The sequence below is a fragment of the Rhizoctonia solani genome, chromosome 1, assembly GCF_016906535.1.
Source record: "Rhizoctonia solani chromosome 1, complete sequence".
NCBI lineage: Eukaryota > Fungi > Basidiomycota > Agaricomycetes > Cantharellales > Ceratobasidiaceae > Rhizoctonia > Rhizoctonia solani.
Window position 1 is genome coordinate 2981766 of NC_057370.1, and position 22567 is coordinate 3004332.

A 22567-nucleotide genomic window follows, 5' to 3' on the forward strand; every position below is an offset into this window, starting at 1 on the left:
CTTATCACGTGCGCATAGGTTTTGTCAACCAAACCGTCATGTATCATCCATTCCGAGTCGCTCGATTAATTTTGCCTCGCCTTGCTCCTGCGCCCGTGTCTCGTGTACGGACGTTGAGATGGAGTGTGCCGCGCCAAGCCTCAGAGGATGGAGATTCGTTCATGGCAAACTTCAAGAACACGCCGTTGTTTAATAGGTTTGCTGAACACCCAGATGCATTGGCGGCTCTTAGTATGTCTCTTGATCAGCGTTGTATAGCATATAATGAATGTGTGATACAGGCAAAATAGCTGAATATCTCAAGAAAAATGGTATATTATTTCAATCAAAAGTGGCCATTCGTGGCTAAGCTTGTCTGTAGATATCGACATGACCTACCCGCCGAACAGTATGACTATGTTCAAGTGTGTCTCATCTTGATTTTGCTTATATGGTAGCTGAGCAAATTGGGACAGGCTGTTCACCAATTCCGAGTTCCGAGAGCTTACACGGAATGCTCTGGAAGAGTTTAAAAAGGCAGGGATTGAGATCAAGGCAGAGGTGGGTGGAGGTGATACCAACAAGAATAGGCGGCTAAAAACCTTTACTATTTCTAGAACGCGATGGAGCTTTTCTCGCAACCACAACCACCAAATTCAAAAGGACCACGATAAAGACTTGCCTAATTGATATGATGTCCCGCATAACAACAAATGGAATGAACCCAAAAGGCGTGGCCAAAGCAAAAATACATTATCTACTCCAAAGCAAAATCATCCAGGTTAATCACAGCTTCGGAAAGGGGATTGGAACGATACAGAAACTAATAGGTAAAATAACTTAAGCTAGTAAGGTTTATGCTTGTTGTTCTTGCGATCCTTGTCGAGTTGCCTCGCCTTGCGATGTCCAATCTCGACAGGTCGGATCGCTGCATCTGCACGCTTGAGTTTGACGGGACGGTTGCCTACGTATTTACCTAGCGGGCGGTTAGTAAGGCGATGATGCAACCAGTGGCGGGCAAAGGGGACGTACCATCCATGTCTTTCCAAGCTTTCAAAAAGTCTTCAGGATCGGAAAACGCGACAAAGCCGTATTTGGCTTTCTGTGAGAGACGATCTCTAATCACTTTCGCCTTTTGAAAAGAGGGATACTTGTTGAATGCATTGGCCAATACATCATCCGACACATCGTTACTCAGATCGCCGACAAAAAGCCGTGACCAGCCTGAAAATATGATCAGCAAATGCGTCGATTAAATTAAATAATGGTACTCACTCGAATCCCACTCAAGCAACGTCTGGTCCTCCCACACCTTTCCCGCGCCCTTTCGCAAAACTGTTGTCCTCTTTCCACCCTTGGCCAATTTCCCTCCGCTCCCTCCCTTTTTATCCAACATTGCTCCTGGAACGTATGCGCTTCCCTGAGCAGCAGCTCCGACATCGTACTCGTACGCATTCGCCGGTGCACGCGATGACGATCCGGACTGTTGCCACGCAAGCGCCGCAGCTGAAGGCTGGTATGGCTTATGATACGGGTTAGAGTCACCCGATCCGCCAGTGTAGCCTTGATTGTAGTATCCAGAGTAGTCCATGTCGTGCAGAAGAGGGGTGTGGTGGAAATCAAGTCGGGTTTACGTCCCAACCGTGCACCCACAAGCGCCCACGAGTCATAGTGGCTGTGCAAGTCGGAGAGTTTGCATCCGATCCGCTCTCCGCGTCGTACACACCAATCTTCAACGTCTCCGGGCCCTCAAGGTGAGCTGGAGGTTATTATTATGGCAGTGGAGAGTACATATATGCGTAGTACTATCGTCAAACTGTCATTAATTTGTCCGGCGAAATGAAGGGGCGGTGGAGAGACCGGATGGAGCGACTGAACGGTCGATGGACTTTTGAGCTGACGGAAATTTATTTTGGCCTTTTTTAGATGCCTTTTGTCAAAGAGGTCAAGACCAACGCCTACTTCTCCCGGTACCAAGTCAAGTACCGCCGCCGCAGGGAGGGCAAGACCGACTGTACGCGCTTGCTCGGTTTTCATAGAATTCACCTGACCGTTTGATTCTAGACTATGCGCGCAAGCGTCTTGTAGTGCAGGCAAAGAACAAATAGTGAGTCTTTGTCTATTCAGATTACCTCGGTATTAATTATCTGCAGCAATGCACCTAAATACCGCCTTGTCGTTCGTTTCTCCAACAAGAACATCACCGTACAGGTTGTCTATGCCCGCCTGCAAGGTGACTTTGTCCTTGTCGCTGCCAACTCCCGGGAACTCCCAAGGTACGGGATCGAGCACGGTTTGACCAACTGGACTGCTGGTACGTCCTATCCTACGCTTCCCTTTTTTTTCCACTCAAATCTAATATCACATACTAGCCTATGCCACTGGTCTCCTCGCCGCCCGCCGAGCACTCACCAAACTCGGCCTCGCTGACAAATACCAGGGTGTCGCTGAGCCCGACGGCACGATCTCCTTGACTGAAGCCGTCGAGGACGCACCCCGACCATTCAAGGCCTACCTCGACGTCGGTCTCAAGCGCACTTCGACTGGATCTAGGGTATTCGGTGCACTCAAGGGTGCTTCCGATGGTGGGATTTTCATCCCTCACTCCGAGAAACGATTCCCGGATACGATAGCGAGGGCAAATCGTTGGATGCCGAGGTGCTCAAGAAGTACATCTTTGGTGGCCACGTTGCGGAGTACATGGAGAGCTTGGAAGAGGAACGATGAGCGGTACGTCCTTCCCCTGGTCTTTTGCCTTTGCGATTTTTGACATTAATTAATTGCGGGGTATGTGCAGATTCAAGAAGCAATTCTCGACCTACCTCGAGTCTGGCGTCGGATCCGAGGATATCGAGGAGATCTACACCAACGCCTATGCGGCAATCCGCGAGGACCCTTCGTTCAAGCCGACGGACAAGGACAAGGACTGGAAGGCCGAGTCGCTCAAACACAGGTCCAAGAAGCTTACCACGAACAGCGCAAGGTCAACATCGAGCAAAAGATCTCGGCGTTCAAGGCTGGTCAAGAGGCTGGTCAAGACGATGACGAGTAGATTTCTGCTGGACTTGGCTTTTGATTGTTATGTTGTATGCGCACCCCTTTTATCTTTGCTGTACTTCCCCATGTCGACACGCCCAAAATATCCTGCCCTTAGCGGTCTTACTTTGAAGCATCAGGATTTAGTGTGAGCCTGGACCTGAGACTGCGCCTGGTCCATATAACGCCGTCGTAAGCAAGAGTTCGCGCTTGAGAGGCTGGGCTCGTGGTATGAATGAGTGACGCAATAGACTGTAATAATGGACAAGAAATGACTGCTTATGACCTAATGTCAGCCTTGTGCGCTCGAGGTATCCCAGGTTCGGGCCCAATCGGCGTTACAGCGCAGTTGAAATCAGATGCCAAGAACAACAGCTTCATAGCAGTTGTTCTTGGCCGATCGATCGCGTAGAAGCGACCTGGGAAAGACTCGGGGAGTGACCTAGACAGTGACCCGGAGTGACTGGAAATATTTTACACGCCGTATCCGTACTATTATACATTTATAGCTCCTGGCGGCCTTTGGTTTCACAATCAAATGAATACACAAACCTACAATTCCTTCTCCTTGACCTTTTCCCTCGCTTGCCCCTGATCTAAACTATACATGACGGTCCCAACAACCACGGCGAGCGCGCCTCCCCACAAATACACATCCCCGCCGTTCCCACCGACCAAAACAACACTAATCCAGAGCGAAACGGCCTTGCGGACGACCAAGACGAGTGTCACGCTCAGACTCGATACCTGGCTCGTCAGCCGATGGACCCCGCCGACGCACAAGAACTGGGTAAACACGTTGATCGCGAGGGGGACGTAGAATGATGGAAGCGTGATGGAGAAGAGCGGGAACGATAGAATGCGGTCGAGGATTGGGTCCAAGCGGGTGGGCACGCGAGCGCCTAACGGCCCGGCGGGTCGGAATATGGGAGAGCCCGCGAGGGTTTGGATGTGTCCTTGTAGCGAGACCGGTGGGCTTGCGTTGGCGAGTTTGACTTGGTGGACGAGGTCTCCTCCGATACCGGGTAAAGCGAACATTGGCAAGGCCAAAAAGTGCAAGTAAAACATTCCTATTAAAGGGATCAGACTAGTGCATACAAGGCACACATATAGACACACCTTCTTGCCAATGTCTCCCATACTTGGCGTACGTCCGTTCTTGGGCAAGGCCCATCAAACCGGACAAGACGAGAGCGAGTGTAAGAAGCGAAAGACCAACCAGGTGATCTTGCGTGAACGAAGAGAAGGAAGTAGTGTGAAACTCGTCTCCCGGTTTAGGCTTGGGACGTTTATGCGAAAGAGAAGACATAGTTGAAAGTGCTACACCGGCTGTGACGAGCAAAACCGAAGCTATTGAGTGGGCGTATACCTGCCAATGCCGTTAGAAAGCAAAATAAATGCTACAGCCAACCTACCTTTTCCCCATCGCCAACCCTAACAAAAGGTTAACCACCAACCCACCCGACCTGAAATAATATGCACCGCCTGCACACATTCATTACTATCCAAACTTCAAAAGGCAGCCGACTCACCATTGGAATCGAATACTTGAATGCCGCATTATTCAACAGCGAGGTGATCAAAAAACAACACGACCTGCACGATCCAGCGCGATAAAGGGATCCGAAGCGGTCTGAACCGTAATCTCAACAACTGAACGAGAAGAGGCATAGGGAAATTAACGTTTGTCCATTCGACATCGAGCTTCTTCCCAGACGCATTCCGAATCTCCACTTTGGGCCCAGTGTACGTATGCATGGACCCGTGCGAGTCAACGACGATCAAAAAGTCCCAATAGGATGCAGACGATGTGATTGAACACACTTCCGTCGAACAATAAGATGCTCTTTTTTGTTGCGGTCGGCAGCACCTGGGACCCGTCTCGCCTGATACACCCTAGTAATTTTTGTGTTCCGACGGGCATGAGCGGCTCCAGCAGCCCGGTTATCGCAGCCTCGTAGTCGAACCCTCGGCGTTGGAAAAAGCAGCTTGAGAAGAACGGATGACGCTCGCGGGCGAAATCGTCCGAATGCGCTCCACATCGTGATTCATGCGTTCGCCCAGCGCAGGATCTGGAGATTGAATTCCAACCTTGATATGCCCCGCCCCGCCCTTTTTATTATCTTTATCCTTATCATTGCTGTTGCTCTTGTTTTCCTCTCCCTAAGCAAGGCATGGGCGATCTCGTCACTAGGGCATCCATTCGAGGTCGGGGCGGGGAGACGTACAGTCTGTTCCTGAGACCGACGATCGCGACGAGCAAGAACTGGGCGAACGTAATGAGCGAACCCGCGTGTGGGTTGTGTTTTGCCGTGTATTCAAGCGCAAGGGCGTTGCTACATATTAAACCCACACAATTAAAATGTCTATCTAATCTAAAGTTTTTTTTTTACACCTGGATAAAGAAACCCGCCTTACCTACAACATCCGCCAAATATCAAAGTCAGGATAACGGTCCATGAGCCCGGTGGAAAAGAACAAAGAAGTCAGGATACTGTGTTCATTATAGCTAGTAGTGTTGGCCATCCACGACGGGACTAAAAGGTGGTTCCTGAGTGCCAAGGTGTGTCAGGACGGGGGGTCGGTGATGGTTCTGTGCGACTTGGCTGGCACGTATTGTTGTGCGCTGTTTATGATGCCGAGGATCACTTCTTAAGCGCGGTGGCTACACGAGAGTCCCAGCCACATATCTACATTTCAAGCATCATTATATATACAATGTATCCCTTGTATTTACAAATGAGTAGATATCTGATCCTGACCACGCGATTGCCTCAAGGTAAGAAATGATGTTTTTTTTTCTCTTTCTTCACAGAGATCCTGGGTGCTGTCCAGACTGGATGTGTGTTTTAGAGTCTGGGGCTGAGCACCGCTCCGGTGTTGACTTTAATACGGCGCCTCGAGGCCCGAGCCGAGCAAGATAGGACTGAATGGCATTAATCTAACGTACAACTGTTTTCGCGGATCATTCGAAGAGACGGCACCGAGATGAACGATTTGAATACGAATGTACGAGAGACATAGATGTAAGAATGTTCACACTAACCGTGGACAAGCGAGGGTCTTTGTACCCGTATGATTTAGGAGGGGGGGAAGCGATCGGGGCGACTGAGCCGAGACGCTCCGAAGGGGTTCGATGGTGTGAACGCGGGATAATAATAAACTTGATTGAGATATTGCTGTACTGTAACCTAGGGGAGTGGGCCTATTTCGAGGAGTTGGCCCTGGGCAGCCTATAGATTACGCTTCTCTCCCATCGTGGCGATGATGTGTTTGCTTTTCCCAGGCCGTGCGCCGTGGACGAGTGATTGGGCTCCCCGCAGTCGTATTTCCTGAAAGGGGTGTGAGATGTAGACGCTTAAGAGCGTGACACGTACATATAAGACTGTGTGACCGAGGCTAAGCGGAAGGACAGCGCGTGTGAGTTGGGATTGGTGTGCTTCTGCCGGGAGGGAAACCGGAGAATGCGATAGGCGCATGCAGAATAATGCTGGGTGGCGGATAGTGTAGTGCTAAGAAATGGTGTCGGAATGTGGGGGCGTATGGTCGTCATTGGAAATATAGCTAATAGTGGGCTTGGATAGAAGGCTGGAGGAAGATTGCAGGGTCGGAAGACGTCATATGGAATAGGGGTGCGATGGATATAGGCCAAGTAAGGTATATTGGCCGTGCGATGATATGTCGCGCACTGGAGGGGGGAGTGAGTCGTCGTGATACTGGTGACGGGGGGATGTGGAGCCGGAGTGTAGATCGGGAAGAAGTAGAAACAAAACGGGAGTGGCGAGAAGCGTGCGGGCGTTACTCTGGAGATCAGGGCGTGACGTGCAAGAGTGAGCACGTGCGAACCGTGGACTCGGATTGGATTTTTAGATTGTTCGTCAAGACGCAGGGGAGGAGACCATCCTGGGCCGAAGCCACACTTGCTCTGTGTGTGAGCTGTGCGAGACGAGTGCAGCCGACGACGACGACGACGACAATGCGACGAATTGTGTCTGCACTCGGACTCTCGAAAGACAGGCAGCACGACAGGCGCCGGCGGCAGCTGAAGTGTCGCGGGTCGCGGTCGCGGTCGCTGCGATGCGAGAGCACGCCTGCACTGGTGCATATCCCCGACTCGTCGTCGAGCAGCGGAATCCGGACCCGAGCGATGTAGAGGGAGCTGACTTGCTGGCTGTGCCTGCCATCGTCAACCCGTCGGCATCATCTGACTCTGTTGCCCACTCGGTCCGATCAGCCCCCGCCCCGTCCAGGTGGATCGGACTGCTGCGCACCCTCAGCCGCAAAAAGCATTCTGACCCGGCCCGCCACTGGTATGTGCAGCGATTTATTCCTGAATTTTGCTCATTATTTGCAGGTTGTGGCCGACGATGGCTCGGACGACTCGCACTCGACACACTCGGATCGTCCCCGGTCTCCCCGGCCCTTTTGCCCCCCCACGCCGCCGCCCTTGCAGCCAACGGCCGCCGCATATCGAGCCCTGCAAGCAGCATCTACCGGGCTGGGCTTAGTCATGTTCAGCGCCGGGCTCCTCCTTCCCGCGCGAATCTCGCCCTTCAGGAGTTCACCAAACCACTCGTGCTCGCTGCGGGTGCTCCCATCCCCCCTCCGCGCACCAGACCCATCCGCGCCCCAGTCCATCCCCGGTCCGTCTCCCATGCCGACGTTCCATCCCACAGCCTGCGCATTCAACTACTCCGCGCCAGGATTCTCCACAGACTAGAAGAAGGCGCTCTCACACCAGCAGAAGAGGCCGATTGCCCTTTGCCGTCCGTCCCCCCCCCTCGGTCCCTCCGCAAAACGAGGGCAAGTCCCAATGAGGAATGGGTCGCCATCTCGAGCTTGGCGCCAGAACAGTCGCTGGTCCCGAGGTCTCCGTCGCCCCCCCCAATTTCACCATCTCGCACACTCATCCACTTTGTTCGCTTCATCGACCCATCGCTTTTTATCACGATCTCCTTGCTCCCGTTTCTCAATATATCTCCAGCCTCTCGTCGTCCTTCAGCTTCACCCCCTATCACTCCTCCTCCCCGATCTACCGACCCTATGGCCAATTCGCCCCTCGGCGCTTCATCGGCAGGTACGCACCCCCACTCACGGGCTCGTATCAAGATCTCATTCTCTTCCAGAACCCCGAACCCTCTCCAAACAGAAGCCCGATCGTTCGTGGAGTCCGCTTTGCAGACGACGACGACGCCAGACGGCGACGATCTTCCCCTCGCAGTTCTCGCCAGCGTTCAAAAGAAGCGTGCCGAACGAGAAGCTAGGGCTCGCCACGCCCGATATGTCGAGGAATCCGCGGACCCAAAGAACGCTCATTCGCCGAAGAGTACGCTCGTTCTCGCGCTCTTCAAGGCAATGCGCGCGCAGGCTTGGAACGCCCGGCCAGTTTTGTCCGTGACTCGGACACCCGAAGGATGACCTCCCCAATTCGGGCTTGGTTCCTGTCAAGGAAAGCGGTCATCGCCGGTCTGGTAGCAGTGGTACATCCTCGAGCAGCCAGCGACGACGAAGCACTGTGGGCGAGAGTATGATCGAGCAGGTTGTCTCCCCCACTCGGAGCGTATTTGCTGGTTCGACTTCGTCTTCTTCGGCTCCCAATACCGCCTTGCCATCCCCTGCCTCTCCATTTGCTGTACTCCCTCGATCTCTTCCTTCTTCTGCACGCGCATCGCCCGCTCCACTCCCATCACCCAATTTGCCATTCGCCGGTCGATCCATGACAGGCTCCCCGCTCCGATCCTCCTTTGCTCTCGGAATGAACCAAGACGAATTTGGGGCCATGCTCGCTGCTGCGCAGAACCAACCCTCGACTCGTGCACTGATCGCACAAAATCAAGCGCTCATGGCTCAGAACCAAATGCTCGCTAGCATGATGATGGGCAAGTCGATGAACATGGACCTTGGACTCCCCAACCCGCCCTTTGCGCACTCGGGAGGATCCAGCGCGTCTGGATCGAGAGGCCGTAGTCCAGCGCGATCCTCTGGCGGAGCCAGCCAAGGCAGCTCGCGAAGACCGGGACCGTCGCCTGTCCAAGCAGGCACTTCAAACCGGACAAGCGGTGTTCCTTCTGGTGCTGTTGCCACCGCCACCGCGACACAACGAGGGAGACAAGACGCGAGAGGGTCTTCCAAGAGCAAACAGGAGGCTTCGCGCAGTCGTCCTCGCCCAGACGATACTCGTCCAGGACACTCCAAATCGGCTTCCCAGTCGACGACTCGCACCCGACCTGGGCACGCTCATTCCAAGTCTGAGCATTCGATCGCGTCCCAGAGGACGTCGAGGCTTGGAATGGGTGGTATGGCTCCGCCCATGCCGAATGTTCCGACCGGGGTGTATAGTATGCATGGGAGGCCGAGGCCGAGTGGACAGGTCGTTACGTAGACTTGGGTTTGAACTAGACGGTCTACTTTGAGTGGTATCCTTTTCGACTGCAGGCCACATACTCCAATCTCGACTACTGTGTGTATGGTCTAATTCCGATTACAAGCTGCGTAGCTTAATTTCGACGATAAACTAGCGCAATGAACATCTGGGGTGTACGATATTGTTTTTGGTGCATTTGACTCTCCCTCTTTCTCTCTTCTCTTGACTTGATCTCTCGTTCTCGGTTTCCTTCATATTCCCCCCATCTGGTCATTATTTATAAACTCAATCAACCCCATCCATCCCATCCCATATCCCCATGCTACGTGGATTCATGTTTCCTATTGGACTAATTTACGGACTAGAAAAAAGAGAGACTTTCTTTCTTTCTTCCTTTTCGCTATTATTACACTCTTGACCCCTTCGTTCTGATTAATCCTGTCCGCTCGTTGACACCGACGCTCGTTTGAACACTCTTAATATTTCTTGGTTCAGTTCGTTTTCTCCACCCTTTTTTTTCCTCTTTGTCGAGGAATGATTACTAGGCTATGAAGTTAGATCCATTCTATATCTGGCTTTTTTTCTTTTTCTTTTTTTCTTCTTTCCCTAGTGAACTTTTTATGGTATGAAATGTTCGTTCCGTCTTGGAGTAAATAGATTGTCCTCTTGGGGGGATTGTGAAACTTGATATTGTTAGCAGCGCGCTTTAGATGTGGGGCAGACGACGACGGAATCAGACCCAAGTAGTATAGCTTGTGGAGATTACGCACATCACTTGGTTTGAGGGGTCTTCCAGTTCAACGAGGCAAGATAAATTACAATCAAGGGATATATTACTTGAAGGTTGTCATTCTACCAGTCCTGAATTTAGACCGTGCACCCGAACACCGAAAAGAAAATGTCAAATCTGTGCCATCCGACGATCGCGAATGGTTCCCGCGGCACAGGCCAACGGCCGACATTCGACATCGACGTCGTGCGTCCGTTCAAGAAGTTCCTGTCAAATCCAAGATTTTCAGGTTGTGTGCGGTGGGGACCCCTCCTGTCACATAACTCCCACTCGGGCAATATTAGATCAGACCCTGGGTGGAGCCGCACGGGACCTCTCAGGCTCGTGTACTGTGTGACAATTGCAAGGTACACCCTTGCCCTATTCTTTTTTTACTCCTCTACTCCTTTGCCTCGTGGTCAAATAAACTGTACTATATGCGTAGCCCCGCCTTGAGTTCTTGCCGAGACGAGTCTAACTTTGTTGAAAACACTGTTGGGAATGATCGGCTCATGGCCGTAGCCGCAGCCATGGTCATTTTGTGTTTCTAAAACCTGTCCCAGATTTTTACATAAATTTACATTTATTGTGGTTAATGAGGTGGGCTGCATAGAATAGGATGGCACAAAATGTTGGACCTACGATGTCATACGTGACGCAAGTCCATCCCAAAGATCTCAGTAATAGCCGAATCCGTAAATTAATCGGAATACATCGCCCGTTCAATACAATACGGGGAAAAAGCCAAGTTGCGTCATGCTCCACCGAATCGACAATTCAACCCCCAAAGCCGAACAACTACCAAGCGCCAGCCCCAGTAATGCATCATCTCAAATGAATCCGAACCAGGCACATCTTTATTTTACACTGTTTTACCACCCACCACCGCTACCCCTCCTAGCACGCGCTTCTGACAATCCTCTTCAGTTGGTCGTCGCCGCCACTGATACCGATCACCCGTGTTCATTTCGTGCACGTGTGTTGTTACAAGTCACGTCATGTTTTTTGGGGTGGCTGTGGATGGTTGTTGGGGTGGCTATGGACAAACAGGTGCATACTCGCGATCAAGTTCTATTTCATCGCGTGGGAGTAGTTGTGGCTACGCCTGCCCTCCACCACCTCGTTTCCTCCGTTTGAATATTACAATGGCGTTCATCGAAAGTGAAGAGTGGGTCAACGAGGGATGGTATAGGTATGTGTCTGTTCCTGTAGTTCCGGGAGTGCATTGGTACTTATGTTGTGGTAGGGTTAGTCTTTGTGTGGTCGTGTCTAATCAGGTGGCTAATCAAATTTTTGCTGTTTATTGTCTGGTGGTAGTATACCGATATTGTGTTCGAGTGGTATGTAATAAATTGCTGTTTATTGCTCCGAGACTAAACAGGGAGCTCTAGGTGGAAAGAAATAACCAACTTGAGCGACCGGTCTGCGCTCAAGGCCTTCCTTCACACTGATTCTCTTATCAGTGATGAATGCCCATTACATCCTGGAGCCAAGGGCATGGAGGTGTTTATGGGTACGTCAATTGGCGCATCTCTATTCATAATTTACCTGATAGGTTTCAAGCCATTATCCAGAACGGCGAAAGCCGTCTTTGTTTCTCGCTCAAACAGATTTCCTACGCACGTTACTGGCTACATGCGTACGGACTAACATCCGAGCCTCTTCCCCTTCCTTCATCGCATTACCTACTCACTCTGAATGATCTACGCGGACCACCATCGCCCGTAACGTACAAGACCGTCTCCGAACTTCGAAACGCGCTCAAAGACGTCGGGAAGCATAACAAGCGCGTCAAGACCTTTGCTGGCGACTTCGCGCTAGGCGAACTACGAACCGTGTTTGAGAGGGTAAGGAGTGTGTGGGGCGAACGCCGCGGCACATGGATGGCGATCGATTTTGAAGGTTGGGAAATGGATCACACGATTATTACCGAATTCGGTTGGTCGCTTATTAGATGGGATCCTGAAGAAGTTGCCGCGGACCCTAAGGAAGGAGACAATCCGGGAGAAGTGAAGCTAAAGGAAGTGCGCGAAGAAGGACACTGGACGGTAAAAGAGTATGCAGCGTATCGTAACGGTAAATACGTCAAAGACAACCGAGATGTGGGTTTCAAACTCGAATCGAGTTCTAGTTTTGATTAACATCCTTGGCAGCGTTACGATTTTGGGAACACCGAGGTCATGCCCAAGACTGTCTTCAAAAAACGCATTGGCGACTTGATTACCAAGTATGCTGCAGAAGGTCCTTTGTATCTGGTTTTCCATGATCGATATGGAGATGTCAAGTAAGTTGAATACCAGATGTATGCTACACCAAGACTTGACGATTTGCAGATATCTCCATCAACTCGAGGTGCCTGACATTGGTGACTTGTCGTCTATTCCGAACAAGCCGCCCGGTCCCGGGTTGTACTGCGTGGATACGGCAAGTCCACCGATCTTACCTTTCGCGTACTTGTTGCTCAATTGGCTGTGCTCAACAGAAAGATATGTTTTCCGCCCTAGAAGGCGACTCGCATCAACAGCGTGGACTAGAGCGTGTTTGTCTCCTTCTCAAAATAAACGGCTTCAATCACCCGCACAACGCCGGGAATGATGCGCATGTGGGTTCCGTTGCTGTGTTTCACCGGGTTTATGAGGGTCAGGTCATAAGAATGATTTGCTAATGTGCGCGTATACAGTTCACAATGGAAGCCCTGCGAGCAATGGCGACCGGCAAACCGCTCGATCCCCAGCGAGAGGAACGATGGCCAAATCAGACACAAGTATTGTTTGGTCAACAGCGTGGGGTCAAAGGTAAGTCCGGATGTTGATCGCGGATGGCGAGCAGAACAATAAATGCATTTGGCAGTCGAATGGACGGAGCGTGACCTCGATAGCGATGACGAGTTTTATTAAATAGACTGGTATGGTCGGACTGTTCAAACAATTGGAAATGAAATTTGGGCAATGGAGAGATTCAAATATGAGGACACAATAAATAATGCTTGCGCATTGAATTTCATTGTGTTTTTGAATGATCCATATTTCATACGGATCCCGTTGCAATATACAAAAGGTATTTCGGAGGGTGACGTGAACTACAAAGCCATGCCTACCCTATTCCGTTTTGATGCTCTTTGACTTCCTCAAGCCGGGTTGTAACTTTGCTACATAATAAACATGTATGCGCCAAGTTCTATCCTGATTAAATCCCGGTCGCACTTTATGCATAATGCTGGGTTATCATAAGACTTTTCAAATCGGAATGGAGCCTTACTTAGCTAGCATTTAACCCTTGCGGGCCGGCGAACCAACAGCGCCATAGTACCAATGGTGAGCATGAAAATTTAAAGAATGATGGTCGGGCCGCTTATTGTTGTTGCTTTACGTGTCAGGGTGAGATGTGTCCTCGACTCTATCTTATGCTATTCGTTGACATGAGCATGTGAGCATTGGTCGTCCATTCCCTCTTCTATTTTGACATCCGCAGTATGTCAGAATTATCAGTTTTGTAAACTCTCGCAAATGAACTATTAGCACTGCCGTCATGAGAGGGTGAGCTCGGTCATCGCATAGATAGCGATGTCCGAGGCACTCGGTCCATCGAAAGAAAGATACACGGTTGTAGCCGGCCTAAATCACCTGTTACGAGTCCCACGCGGTGATCCCCGCAACATCTCGATTAAGGTACATAAGAGTGACGTTTACATACGCAACAGACGTAAATACAAGTAACGATAGATGAATTGCAGCTGAATCTAGAAATTTCGAGTAAAATATATGGAGTATGTCCGGTGTTGATGATTAAGAACACCTTCGGTGATCAGCCAAAGGCCAAGCATAGTGATGAAGACTTGAATGTACTGTGCCTGCGTGTCGCTGTGACTCAGCATGCTTCAAGTCAAAGTCGGAACGGCGCTGAACGATCCTGCCGGGTTTGGAAGGGTGAGGGGGAAGAGGTTCGGAGGCCGGGTTGCCTAGAGTCAGGCATCGTTATGACAGTTCTCGAACCCGTGAAAAATAACCCTGACTAAGGGACATAGCCATTGAGTAGCAGGGTCTACCGGTTACGGGATAGTTTCCGGGCCGAAACAATGTGGAGAGTCAAAGATATCTCGAATGACCCCGCCCTATCCGTGCCGAGCCCCCACCTTTAGTCAACATTTTTTCTATCGTCAGAGTGGAAACACAGTATTTAAGTCGCCCTAGCGTTTCGATGATGTCGCATCGTATCGGTTCAACCTCCCCTCCTCCCTGAGCTTCTACCTTTTGATAGAGCCTGCTCACAATGAATCCAACGACCTCGCCTCGATTCGATCCAGATGAAGCAACTCCTATACCCTCCAAGGCCCCTTCACTCTCAGGCCTAGAGAAAGATAACCAGAGGGCTAGTGAATCTACCCAGTCCGGTTCGGTTGGTCTTCCTCGCTCCGAAACCATACGTTCAGCGGCAACTGCTGTCAATGAAAAGGCGCAATATACTGGCTCCGGTACCCCCGAGGACCCATATATCGTTGATTGGGCGCCGGGAGATCCCCAGAATCCGTTCAACTGGTCACCGGCCAAGCGATGGAGAATTACAGCAATTGTAAGTAGCTCGCTAGCCCAACCGCCCGGGCCTTGCTTAATTGTCCCTTAGCTCGCCCTTACCACTCTATGCATTGCCTTCGCTTCAAGTTCATATTCTGGTGGCCTTCAGTTTATGATGGCTGAGCTTCACATGTCACAATATGTCGGCATCCTTGGCATCTCGCTTTATGTTGTTGGCTTTGGTCTTGGACCACTCGTATGGGGTCCGTTATCAGAGGTGAGCTGAAATGTCTTGTGCTCTCCGTTACCTGGTACTGATAATCGATACAGATGTATGGTCGAAGACTCATATTCATGATCTCTTTTCTGCCCTTTGTGCTCCTTCATCTTGGAGGCGCCCTCGCCCACAACATTCCAACATTGCTGGTTACCCGATTTTTGGCCGGCTCCTTCGGCTCTTCCCCGTTGACAAATGCGGGAGGCACTATCGCTGACATGTTCACCGCAAAGGAACGTGGTCTCGCAAGCGCACTGTTTGCTATGGCGCCTTTTGCGGGCCCTGTCCTTGGGCCTATTGTTGGCGTGAGTAATTAATTTCGACGCATACATCAGGGCGTTGACTAACTTTATCCACAGGGATATGTTTCTGAATCTCGAGCAGGCTGGCGCTGGAACTTCTGGATCATGTTCATCTTTTCGGCAGTGATGTTCGTTCTTAGTGTTTCGTTCGTTCCCGAAACAGTAAGTGCATGCTCCCACCTTTCCCCATCCATCATACTTACATTATTCTCAGTTTGCTCCAGTTTTGCTCCGTCGTCGCGCCCGCGAGCTTCACGCAGAGTCAGAAGGCAAACTTCACTATGTCTCTAAATACGAAAAGGGCAACAAAAAATCCTTCGGTGAAATCATGAAGATTAACCTGAGCCGTCCATTCGTTCTCTTGTTCAGAGAGCCCATCGTCTTGCTCTTTTCTATCTACACTGCCCTCATCTACGGAACTCTCTATGGCCTATTCGCCGCCTTCCCTGTAGTCTTCCAGCGTGGTCGCCACTTCTCTCCTGGTGAAGGGGGATTGGCCTTCCTTGGCGTTGGTCTCGGTATTATCATTGCAACTGCTTGCACTCCAATTAGCAACAAAATTTACTACCGCGCGATGGAAAAGGGCAACGGTGTCGCTCCGCCCGAAGCTCGCCTCGTCATGGCTTGCGTGGGAGCTATTTTGCTCCCTATTTCCATGACCTGGTTCGCATGGACGACTTACCCATCGGTGCACTACATCGTGCCCATCATTGCCGGTGTACCGTTTGGTGCAGGCATGCTCTTCGTGTTTACGTCGGTCATTTCGTACCTGATCGATTCGTACACTCTTTACGCCGCTAGCGCGCTCGCTGCCAATGCGGTCTTGCGATCTATCATGGGTGCGGCCTTCCCTCTGTTCACACCTCGCATGTATGCGTCCCTTGGCGACCAGTGGGCGTGCATGGTCTTTGCCTTCCTCGCTCTCGCCTGCACACCTATGCCCTTCCTTTTCTACCGCTTTGGTCCTGCCATTCGCGCACGTTCCAAGTTTTCGGTTAGCCCACCATCCGGTAACCCGGTTCCCCAAGCTATCGAACGTGAACTGGAGCGGGAAGCCGAAGTCGAAGCCGAAAAGCGCCATACTGACGCCCGCTCGGCTGCATAAGCAAGTTTTCGTCATGGCCGTTTACGACCTATTTTTTTACGCTTGGTTTCGGGCTCCATTTTTCGGGCATAGTTGATCCTCGGTCGTTGACACATATATTTGAGACTCGCAGCACATATTTTATTGATTTTATGCATCCCTAGAATTGTTGTTTGTTTAGAAAGACTCGATGTCTACTGTAATACGGTTGAAATGTACCGCAATCCCTCTCGCATTAAATATTGTATATAGCAATCCCAAAGCGAAGAAAAAAAGTCTATTTGTTGCAGATAAGAGCGTCCGGATATAGTCAGTAAGGGGCTCAAGAGAAGTCTATGTAGACTCTGTTATCGTTGTGTGTTCACCTTGTTTGTAAGTCATGGACCTTGAGCAATTTAGACTTACAACACCCCTAGGCATGCAAGGTTCGTAGTCTAACTCTATCACCCGCTGCCTCGGCCTGCAGAATGGTTGATGTGATTATCAATGGCACTGGGGCTGAAATTGTCCGAAGTTTGATTACATCCTTCGAAACGAAAGGCGAACGTGTGACGATAGGTTTGGACAATCAATATTGGCTGTGATTGATTAATTCAATTCACTCTACATGCTGGTTGGTTACATTGCACTCCTTTACTCCTTTCTCCTGAACTCCTTCACCTCATCGCTCTGCCAGTCGACAAAAGTTCCGGAAGCTCCGGCTTAGCTCCAACCGATAGTCCGGCAATGACGTGACCTGTATCCTCTGGCTTGACAAGTTGCGACTCAGAATGGAGTGCGATGAAACCTCTTATGTTCTTCCGCTTTCATTGAAGCGTTGCCTATGAACGAGTTAGTACTTCAATATAATAATACCGCTCCTTTCACACTCACCTCTCGCTCTGATTACCGATTGCATCTGCATCATTGGTAAATTTTCTAGTCAATCACTTGCGCGCAGCTAATGGAAACTTTTTTTTTTTTTTACCTCGGTATCGACCACCCCGGGGCGGACGGCAACGATACAATGTCTTTCTCTTCGTTGGCCAATGTTCTGCAGGCATATACTCATTTGAGTCACGGGTAAACAATAGCATTAGGAACGTGCGTTACCTAGCGAGAGAATTCATCGCAGCTTTTGAAGCATTATAAGGGCCCCATCCGGCAATTCCTCCAGTGGCAGCTCCCGAACTGGTAAGACATACATCAAAACCAAGAGTATAAGCAGTGGCTCAGGCTGAACTCACCTGACAAAAATCACACGACCATGGCTTTCCCTTAAAAGAGGGAGTCCTGCCTTGATGAGGTGAAGAAGAGAGAACAAATTAATGTCAAACATGGACTTCCAACCCTCGACGCTGGATTCTGGTGAATCTATGCGGCCAAGAGGTTCCAGAGTTCCCGCATTGAGAATAAGTCCATCTAGGCGACCGAACTTTGATTTGGCGATATCAACAGCAGAAAGCGCAGATTGTTCTTTGGTACTGTAGCCAGTACCTATTTAAAAGTGTCATTTATACAAGGGATATGCGGGACGTACACATCTCCTTCGAGAGGTGCCAAACTATCTTGGTGCTCGGATACAAGCGCGGATAATTCGGGGCTTCTTGTACGAGATAGGGTGACCACCCTAGCCTTGTAGGACTTGAGCAAGGCGCCAACAACTGCAAGCCCAATTCCGCTAGCCTTAGGTGAGTACTAGCTCTGATATTAGTCGCAGGCACTCCTACCGAGATGCGCCGGTGACTATAATAACAGGGGAAGTAGTTGCCATTGGTATGCTCAAGCAAATCTATCACAATAATTGAAGTTTTGTTGCGGAATGAGGGATTGTAGAGCTGATGCAAATGACTAGCGAGATTTGGGTTGTCAGTCATGTGCTAGTGCTGACAAATGCTTGGTGGGAGATGCCTCGGGGTTTGGTTATCACCGAACCTCACATTGGCCACTGTCAGCAACGACGAACTATCATGATAAACTACGTTCTCTTAGTCTCAAGACAGGGCAAGTGTGGAACTAAACTCTTCAAGTTTGCGGAAAAAAAGTAACGTAGGATTGGTGCAGGTAAAGTGAGGCTGGCGAAATGGTACTCTACCATGTCACCCAAGGTGAAGACCAAGATTGTCAAAGACGTCACTCAGCTTGTCCTGGCGCGACGAACACGAATGTGTAATTTTCTGGAATACAAGGGTATGTTAAACTAGATATTAAATCGACTACAGATGTCATATCATGTTCGTCCTTCCAGATACCAAGGTAGTCTACCGACGCTACGCCTCGCTATTTTTCGTTTGTGGGATTAGTTCGGGAGATAATGAACTCGTTACCTTGGAAATTATTCATCGCTATGTAGAGGTATTGGATCGATACTTTGGGAATGTGAGTGCGCCGATTTGGTGAACTCCTATGTGTCTGACGCGTACCCTTTGATCAGGTCTGCGAGCTAGATCTGTAAGACCCATAACATCTGCTCGTGAAAAATAGGTACTAATCTGTCTTGACAGGATTTTCAACTTTCAGAAAGCCTACGCAGTAAGTCAACTGTTATCAATGCATTACCCATCTTATGTATCCATAATAGATCCTGGACGAACTGATCATCGCAGGCGAACTCCAAGAGTCATCTAAAAAATCAGTTCTCCGAGTCGTAAGCGTTTCAAGATTTTGATACCAATAAACTTGTTTTACATCTATAATAGGTTGCCCAATCGGATTCTATTGAGGAGACTGAAAATAGTGAGGACAGCCTGGCGCGACTGGGCTCTCGAAGTGGATAATCTAGATTATTTAATCGTTTCTTTCCCTTCCCTGTCTGTTCATTTCAATGCATTATTTATACCCAGTGAGCGATGCACTCAAAGATTCTGGTCTCTAAAGAGTCGGGATGGCTAAGTCTGTATGTGCTCCGTCTTTTTTTGGTAGTGATCGTTGACATGGTCTCCAGGAGCAGCCTTGGATTAAATAGGAGGCCCGAGTCATAAAGTCGTAAATTAATGAACAAATTATACCGGAATTATTACATGAATGGTATACAACGTCCCGAATGGAATACATAAGACCAGACGACTTTAGTCGCTCTTTTCGTTATCATCACTTTCGTCGTCAGCATCATCGCCTTCATCATCGGATCGATCGTCGTCGACCTTGTCCAGGTCGGGAGCAAAGATAGCCCTATTTAGGTAATCAGTACCGAATGTGATAGAATGCGAATTCGTTTGATCGGACTGACCTAACAAGGATGCGCAAGATCAAGAAATACCAGAACAGGTTGACGAGTTGCAAGAGGAAGATGGGCAAGAAGACCAAGTACTTGGAGCTACGTTTTGGTTTTAGTGAACAGTTCGTAGGTATACAATCTTGATTGAAACTTACAACCAAGCCATGTACAGTTCATTGGCAATATCCATCCTCTTGTCCCTAAGCGGAACGGCATGAGTTCCGAAAACGGGTCATTAAACGAGCTTAACTTACGGAATGAGATCAAACTCGAACCAAACAGACCACAAGATTACAAGGTTGAGCCAATGACGGAGATAACTAAGGAAGAAGTCGGTTACATGCATCAACTGCTATTCTATTCGAGCGCACTCACCTCCATACGACTGTGAACCACCCGAAAGATACGAACTTGGTCTTGTTCATCTTCAGATAGTTGAAGATCTTGGAGAGCTGGAATCATCATGCGTGAGTGAAGAAGCACAGGTTAGAAGAATAGACTTACTGCCAAGAAAACATCGGAAACATCCATGGTAATAAAGACAGCATTACCAATCCAGGTCAAGTTGACAATATAGCTCGAGCTGATGAGGTAGATCGTGACAAGGTGGTGGATGACGAGCTCTAAATAATCTTTGCGAGGCTTTTCGAGTCCGAGAACCAAGACCAACAACTGCTGAGTCCAGTAGGATGCTTGGAGCAAATAATAGGTCTTCAACAAGGGCGTCATTCTCCAGTGAGGATATTCTGTTCGAGCCTGAGTTAGTCACCTTGCTCCGCGAAATATTGGCGTTGTTTTGTTCGTTCAAACTTACCGAGCCAGAAGTGCTCCGTTTTGAACCACCAGGTTGGCATTTGACTCATAACATAGAGGCCAAGAGAGCCGAATACTCCAAAGTATAGTACCGCATATCCTTGCTCAGCAAATCTACGGATGAAGGATCAACATGGATTCGCGCCTGAAATTTTATTCTGGGAATTACCTATCAAGCTTCGCTTCTTTACGAACACCAAGTCTCATTGCGATCGGCCGAATAATGTGAATGGTAACTGACTGCCTAACGAAGGAAAAGAATATTACGTAGTAGACCAAAAACGCCAGGTCCTTGAATTGATGAATGAGCTTCAACAAACGGAGGAAATAGACCGAGGCATACTAACCAACCAGCCTTTACCATAGCGAGGATCAGAGGACTCGGAATCTGAGAGTCGATACGAGATGAATAATAATGGCGCAAACGGGTTGCTATACGGTTGTTCAAGAATGTATCGTGTGACAAGTTCAAAGTTACCATATAGGGCCAATGGGATGAGGAGGAGCTTGAATGAGGATTCTGCGAATGAAAGAAAAATCTTGAGAAAATGAAATTGGGATCCCCTACAAGAAATACGTACCAGGCTCCCGCATCCAACGCATGGATATGACGTCGTGCCAGAAGCCACTCGGCGCGGCACGAGAGGTCCCGGCGCCAGGGAGGTCCATTCCACGGCGTTTTTCGTTGCCGTATCGCAGTTTTGCATTATTGGCCAGCGAGTTAATGTTAGGACTGGAAGAAGGGGTAGGATCCGGAGTTCCTTCAGCCATTGCTCCTGCAATGTGATGGGACGGATCGTGTCTGAAACAAGCGGGGTTTAACTAAAGATATAGTAAAGGGCCAAAAAAAAACATACTCTATGCTGTCTAAAGCATCCTGGATGGAACTCGCTCGTGGCCGACCCCTATTTTTCGATACTCGCAAACGAGCAGACGAGTCGCTTTCAGCCATGTCTGAAGTGAGCGCGGAGCCTTGATAGTCGCCTTGATTCAAGTTTGAGTGGGAGAGGTAAATCTGTTGCTCCAGGGGATGAGTAAGGTGTCAATGTGTGAGAACTGTATTTAAATAGCTCCTGAGCTCTTCGGTGACGGCGATGTTTTACTTGCTTACCGGATGCCCGCCGGGGTTCTCACGGCCACCGGCCGTATTTGTGTTTATTGTGCCATGATGAAGTCGATCCTCATGTCAGCAACGCGCATAGCCAAGTAGCCGGCTCTGACTCCCCAACCCACTTGATTTGGTCTGCCTTTGTTCATCTAATCGATATTACGGTGTAATGGCATTACCACCCGCACTTTTACATGGCACTAGTCCCCAAGAACTCGAGTTTGCCGCCTCGGAGGAGCTTGTCTCGATTGTTCCAACTATTTCAATGGAAAGGATACGATTGATGTCGGTACGCAAGCCTTGCATGAACTATAGTTCCTCTAACACGAACACAAGTCGCGTGGGCAGTAGGGTGTTTATGGGCCATTCAGGCCTCCAGCACGCACGAAAATACCTCTTTGGTTCGCCGCAAACCTCAAGCTGAAACGAAAATGTTACATTGTTCCTCCCGAATGGTTAAATGTCGGTACGTCGCGACATTTTTTTCATATATTCTTGTCGCTGAGTGTTGTGTAATACAGAATGGCTTCAAGAGAAACTAAGAGAAGAAACAACTCAAGACAGTTTCAGCAAGATGCCATTCCGGTATCTTGAAATATCCAAGATACTTCTAGATGTGTAGGTCATCTCATTAGAGTGGTGAGTGCTCAACTCAACTGATCCAATAGGGCATACGAGGACATTCCCGGTTCCGAAAGGGTACGAAATCTTCTCAAAGATATCCGAGAAGCCAGGCAAGCGAAATTCCGTGTTGGCTTGGGGGAACTGGATCATATTCAATTATCGGTAAGTAATAGTGGCAGGCCTTTGTGGATCAAGAGCTGACACGCTCGTTTAGTTCCCCAACATCTGTGCTATGGAAATCAACGAACTTCGTCCGCTCTTTATCAAGGCGATGGAAATCAAGGGCAAGCTATTTGCTGCACCCCTAGAGGGCGATGCTACGATGGCAGGCACAGCAGACGCCACGTTCGGCAGTGGTTGGGCGGATAGCACCTTCGACATGGATACTAGTTAGCAGTTTTTCATCTTTCACAATCACATCTAAGCCTCTATTGGTCGAAAGCGAAATCGATAGCAAGTAAACCCGTGTAAAAATACAAGCAAGGCAAAGTAGAGCAGGGTATA

The 22567-nt window shown here is 49.5% G+C and overlaps 11 protein-coding genes across 11 annotated transcripts; 7 read left to right on the top strand and 4 right to left on the bottom strand.

Annotated features, from left to right (window-relative positions):
- Positions 1–38: 38 nt before the first annotated feature.
- Positions 39–653, top strand: RhiXN_04506 (uncharacterized protein; the record flags this gene model as incomplete). Its single annotated transcript, XM_043324323.1, has 5 exons — positions 39–231; positions 282–311; positions 362–404; positions 456–540; positions 597–653. 5 exons carry the CDS (start codon positions 39–41, stop codon positions 651–653), a joined length of 408 nt encoding a protein of 135 aa, XP_043176742.1.
- A 171-nt stretch (positions 654–824) lies between these two features.
- On the bottom strand, positions 825–1570 carry RhiXN_04507 (RNA recognition motif protein; the record flags this gene model as incomplete). Its single annotated transcript, XM_043324324.1, has 3 exons — positions 825–955; positions 1012–1203; positions 1255–1570. 3 exons carry the CDS (start codon positions 1568–1570, stop codon positions 825–827), a joined length of 639 nt encoding a protein of 212 aa, XP_043176743.1.
- A 335-nt stretch (positions 1571–1905) lies between these two features.
- On the top strand, positions 1906–3167 carry RhiXN_04508 (ribosomal large subunit proteins 60S L5, and 50S L18; the record flags this gene model as incomplete). The annotated part of the gene is made up of 5 exons (XM_043324325.1): positions 1906–1993; positions 2044–2086; positions 2133–2293; positions 2352–2709; positions 2777–3167. 5 exons carry the CDS (start codon positions 1906–1908, stop codon positions 3165–3167), a joined length of 1041 nt encoding a protein of 346 aa, XP_043176744.1.
- A 400-nt stretch (positions 3168–3567) lies between these two features.
- Positions 3568–5057, bottom strand: RhiXN_04509 (uncharacterized protein; the record flags this gene model as incomplete). Its single annotated transcript, XM_043324326.1, has 4 exons — positions 3568–4085; positions 4135–4384; positions 4431–4449; positions 4840–5057. The coding sequence occupies 4 exons, from the start codon at positions 5055–5057 to the stop codon at positions 3568–3570; spliced, it is 1005 nt and encodes a 334-aa protein (XP_043176745.1).
- Positions 5058–6688: 1631 nt separating this feature from the next.
- On the top strand, positions 6689–9397 carry RhiXN_04510 (uncharacterized protein; the record flags this gene model as incomplete). Its single annotated transcript, XM_043324327.1, has 3 exons — positions 6689–6845; positions 6899–8409; positions 8465–9397. The coding sequence occupies 3 exons, from the start codon at positions 6689–6691 to the stop codon at positions 9395–9397; spliced, it is 2601 nt and encodes an 866-aa protein (XP_043176746.1).
- Positions 9398–11293: 1896 nt separating this feature from the next.
- Positions 11294–13045, top strand: RhiXN_04511 (uncharacterized protein; the record flags this gene model as incomplete). The annotated part of the gene is made up of 10 exons (XM_043324328.1): positions 11294–11340; positions 11395–11425; positions 11466–11488; positions 11540–11661; positions 11712–12250; positions 12302–12432; positions 12482–12563; positions 12631–12750; positions 12829–12943; positions 12999–13045. 10 exons carry the CDS (start codon positions 11294–11296, stop codon positions 13043–13045), a joined length of 1257 nt encoding a protein of 418 aa, XP_043176747.1.
- A 1372-nt stretch (positions 13046–14417) lies between these two features.
- Positions 14418–16343, top strand: RhiXN_04512 (major facilitator superfamily transporter; the record flags this gene model as incomplete). Its single annotated transcript, XM_043324329.1, has 5 exons — positions 14418–14717; positions 14769–14936; positions 14990–15241; positions 15296–15400; positions 15453–16343. The coding sequence occupies 5 exons, from the start codon at positions 14418–14420 to the stop codon at positions 16341–16343; spliced, it is 1716 nt and encodes a 571-aa protein (XP_043176748.1).
- A 769-nt stretch (positions 16344–17112) lies between these two features.
- Positions 17113–18075, bottom strand: RhiXN_04513 (short chain dehydrogenase; the record flags this gene model as incomplete). Its single annotated transcript, XM_043324330.1, has 7 exons — positions 17113–17143; positions 17196–17240; positions 17290–17355; positions 17415–17492; positions 17549–17785; positions 17842–17982; positions 18032–18075. The coding sequence occupies 7 exons, from the start codon at positions 18073–18075 to the stop codon at positions 17113–17115; spliced, it is 642 nt and encodes a 213-aa protein (XP_043176749.1).
- Positions 18076–18397: 322 nt separating this feature from the next.
- On the top strand, positions 18398–19078 carry RhiXN_04514 (clathrin adaptor complex small chain; the record flags this gene model as incomplete). Its single annotated transcript, XM_043324331.1, has 6 exons — positions 18398–18491; positions 18550–18680; positions 18736–18752; positions 18806–18833; positions 18883–18948; positions 19001–19078. The coding sequence occupies 6 exons, from the start codon at positions 18398–18400 to the stop codon at positions 19076–19078; spliced, it is 414 nt and encodes a 137-aa protein (XP_043176750.1).
- Positions 19079–19369: 291 nt separating this feature from the next.
- RhiXN_04515 (TLC domain protein) lies at positions 19370–21283 on the bottom strand (the record flags this gene model as incomplete). The annotated part of the gene is made up of 11 exons (XM_043324332.1): positions 19370–19472; positions 19531–19617; positions 19674–19718; positions 19773–19838; positions 19894–19970; positions 20023–20264; positions 20333–20445; positions 20501–20622; positions 20679–20851; positions 20913–21133; positions 21189–21283. 11 exons carry the CDS (start codon positions 21281–21283, stop codon positions 19370–19372), a joined length of 1344 nt encoding a protein of 447 aa, XP_043176751.1.
- A 325-nt stretch (positions 21284–21608) lies between these two features.
- On the top strand, positions 21609–22457 carry RhiXN_04516 (DNA replication complex GINS protein SLD5; the record flags this gene model as incomplete). The annotated part of the gene is made up of 5 exons (XM_043324333.1): positions 21609–21728; positions 21791–21905; positions 21961–22057; positions 22108–22225; positions 22278–22457. 5 exons carry the CDS (start codon positions 21609–21611, stop codon positions 22455–22457), a joined length of 630 nt encoding a protein of 209 aa, XP_043176752.1.
- Between the last annotated feature and the right edge of the window lie 110 nt (positions 22458–22567).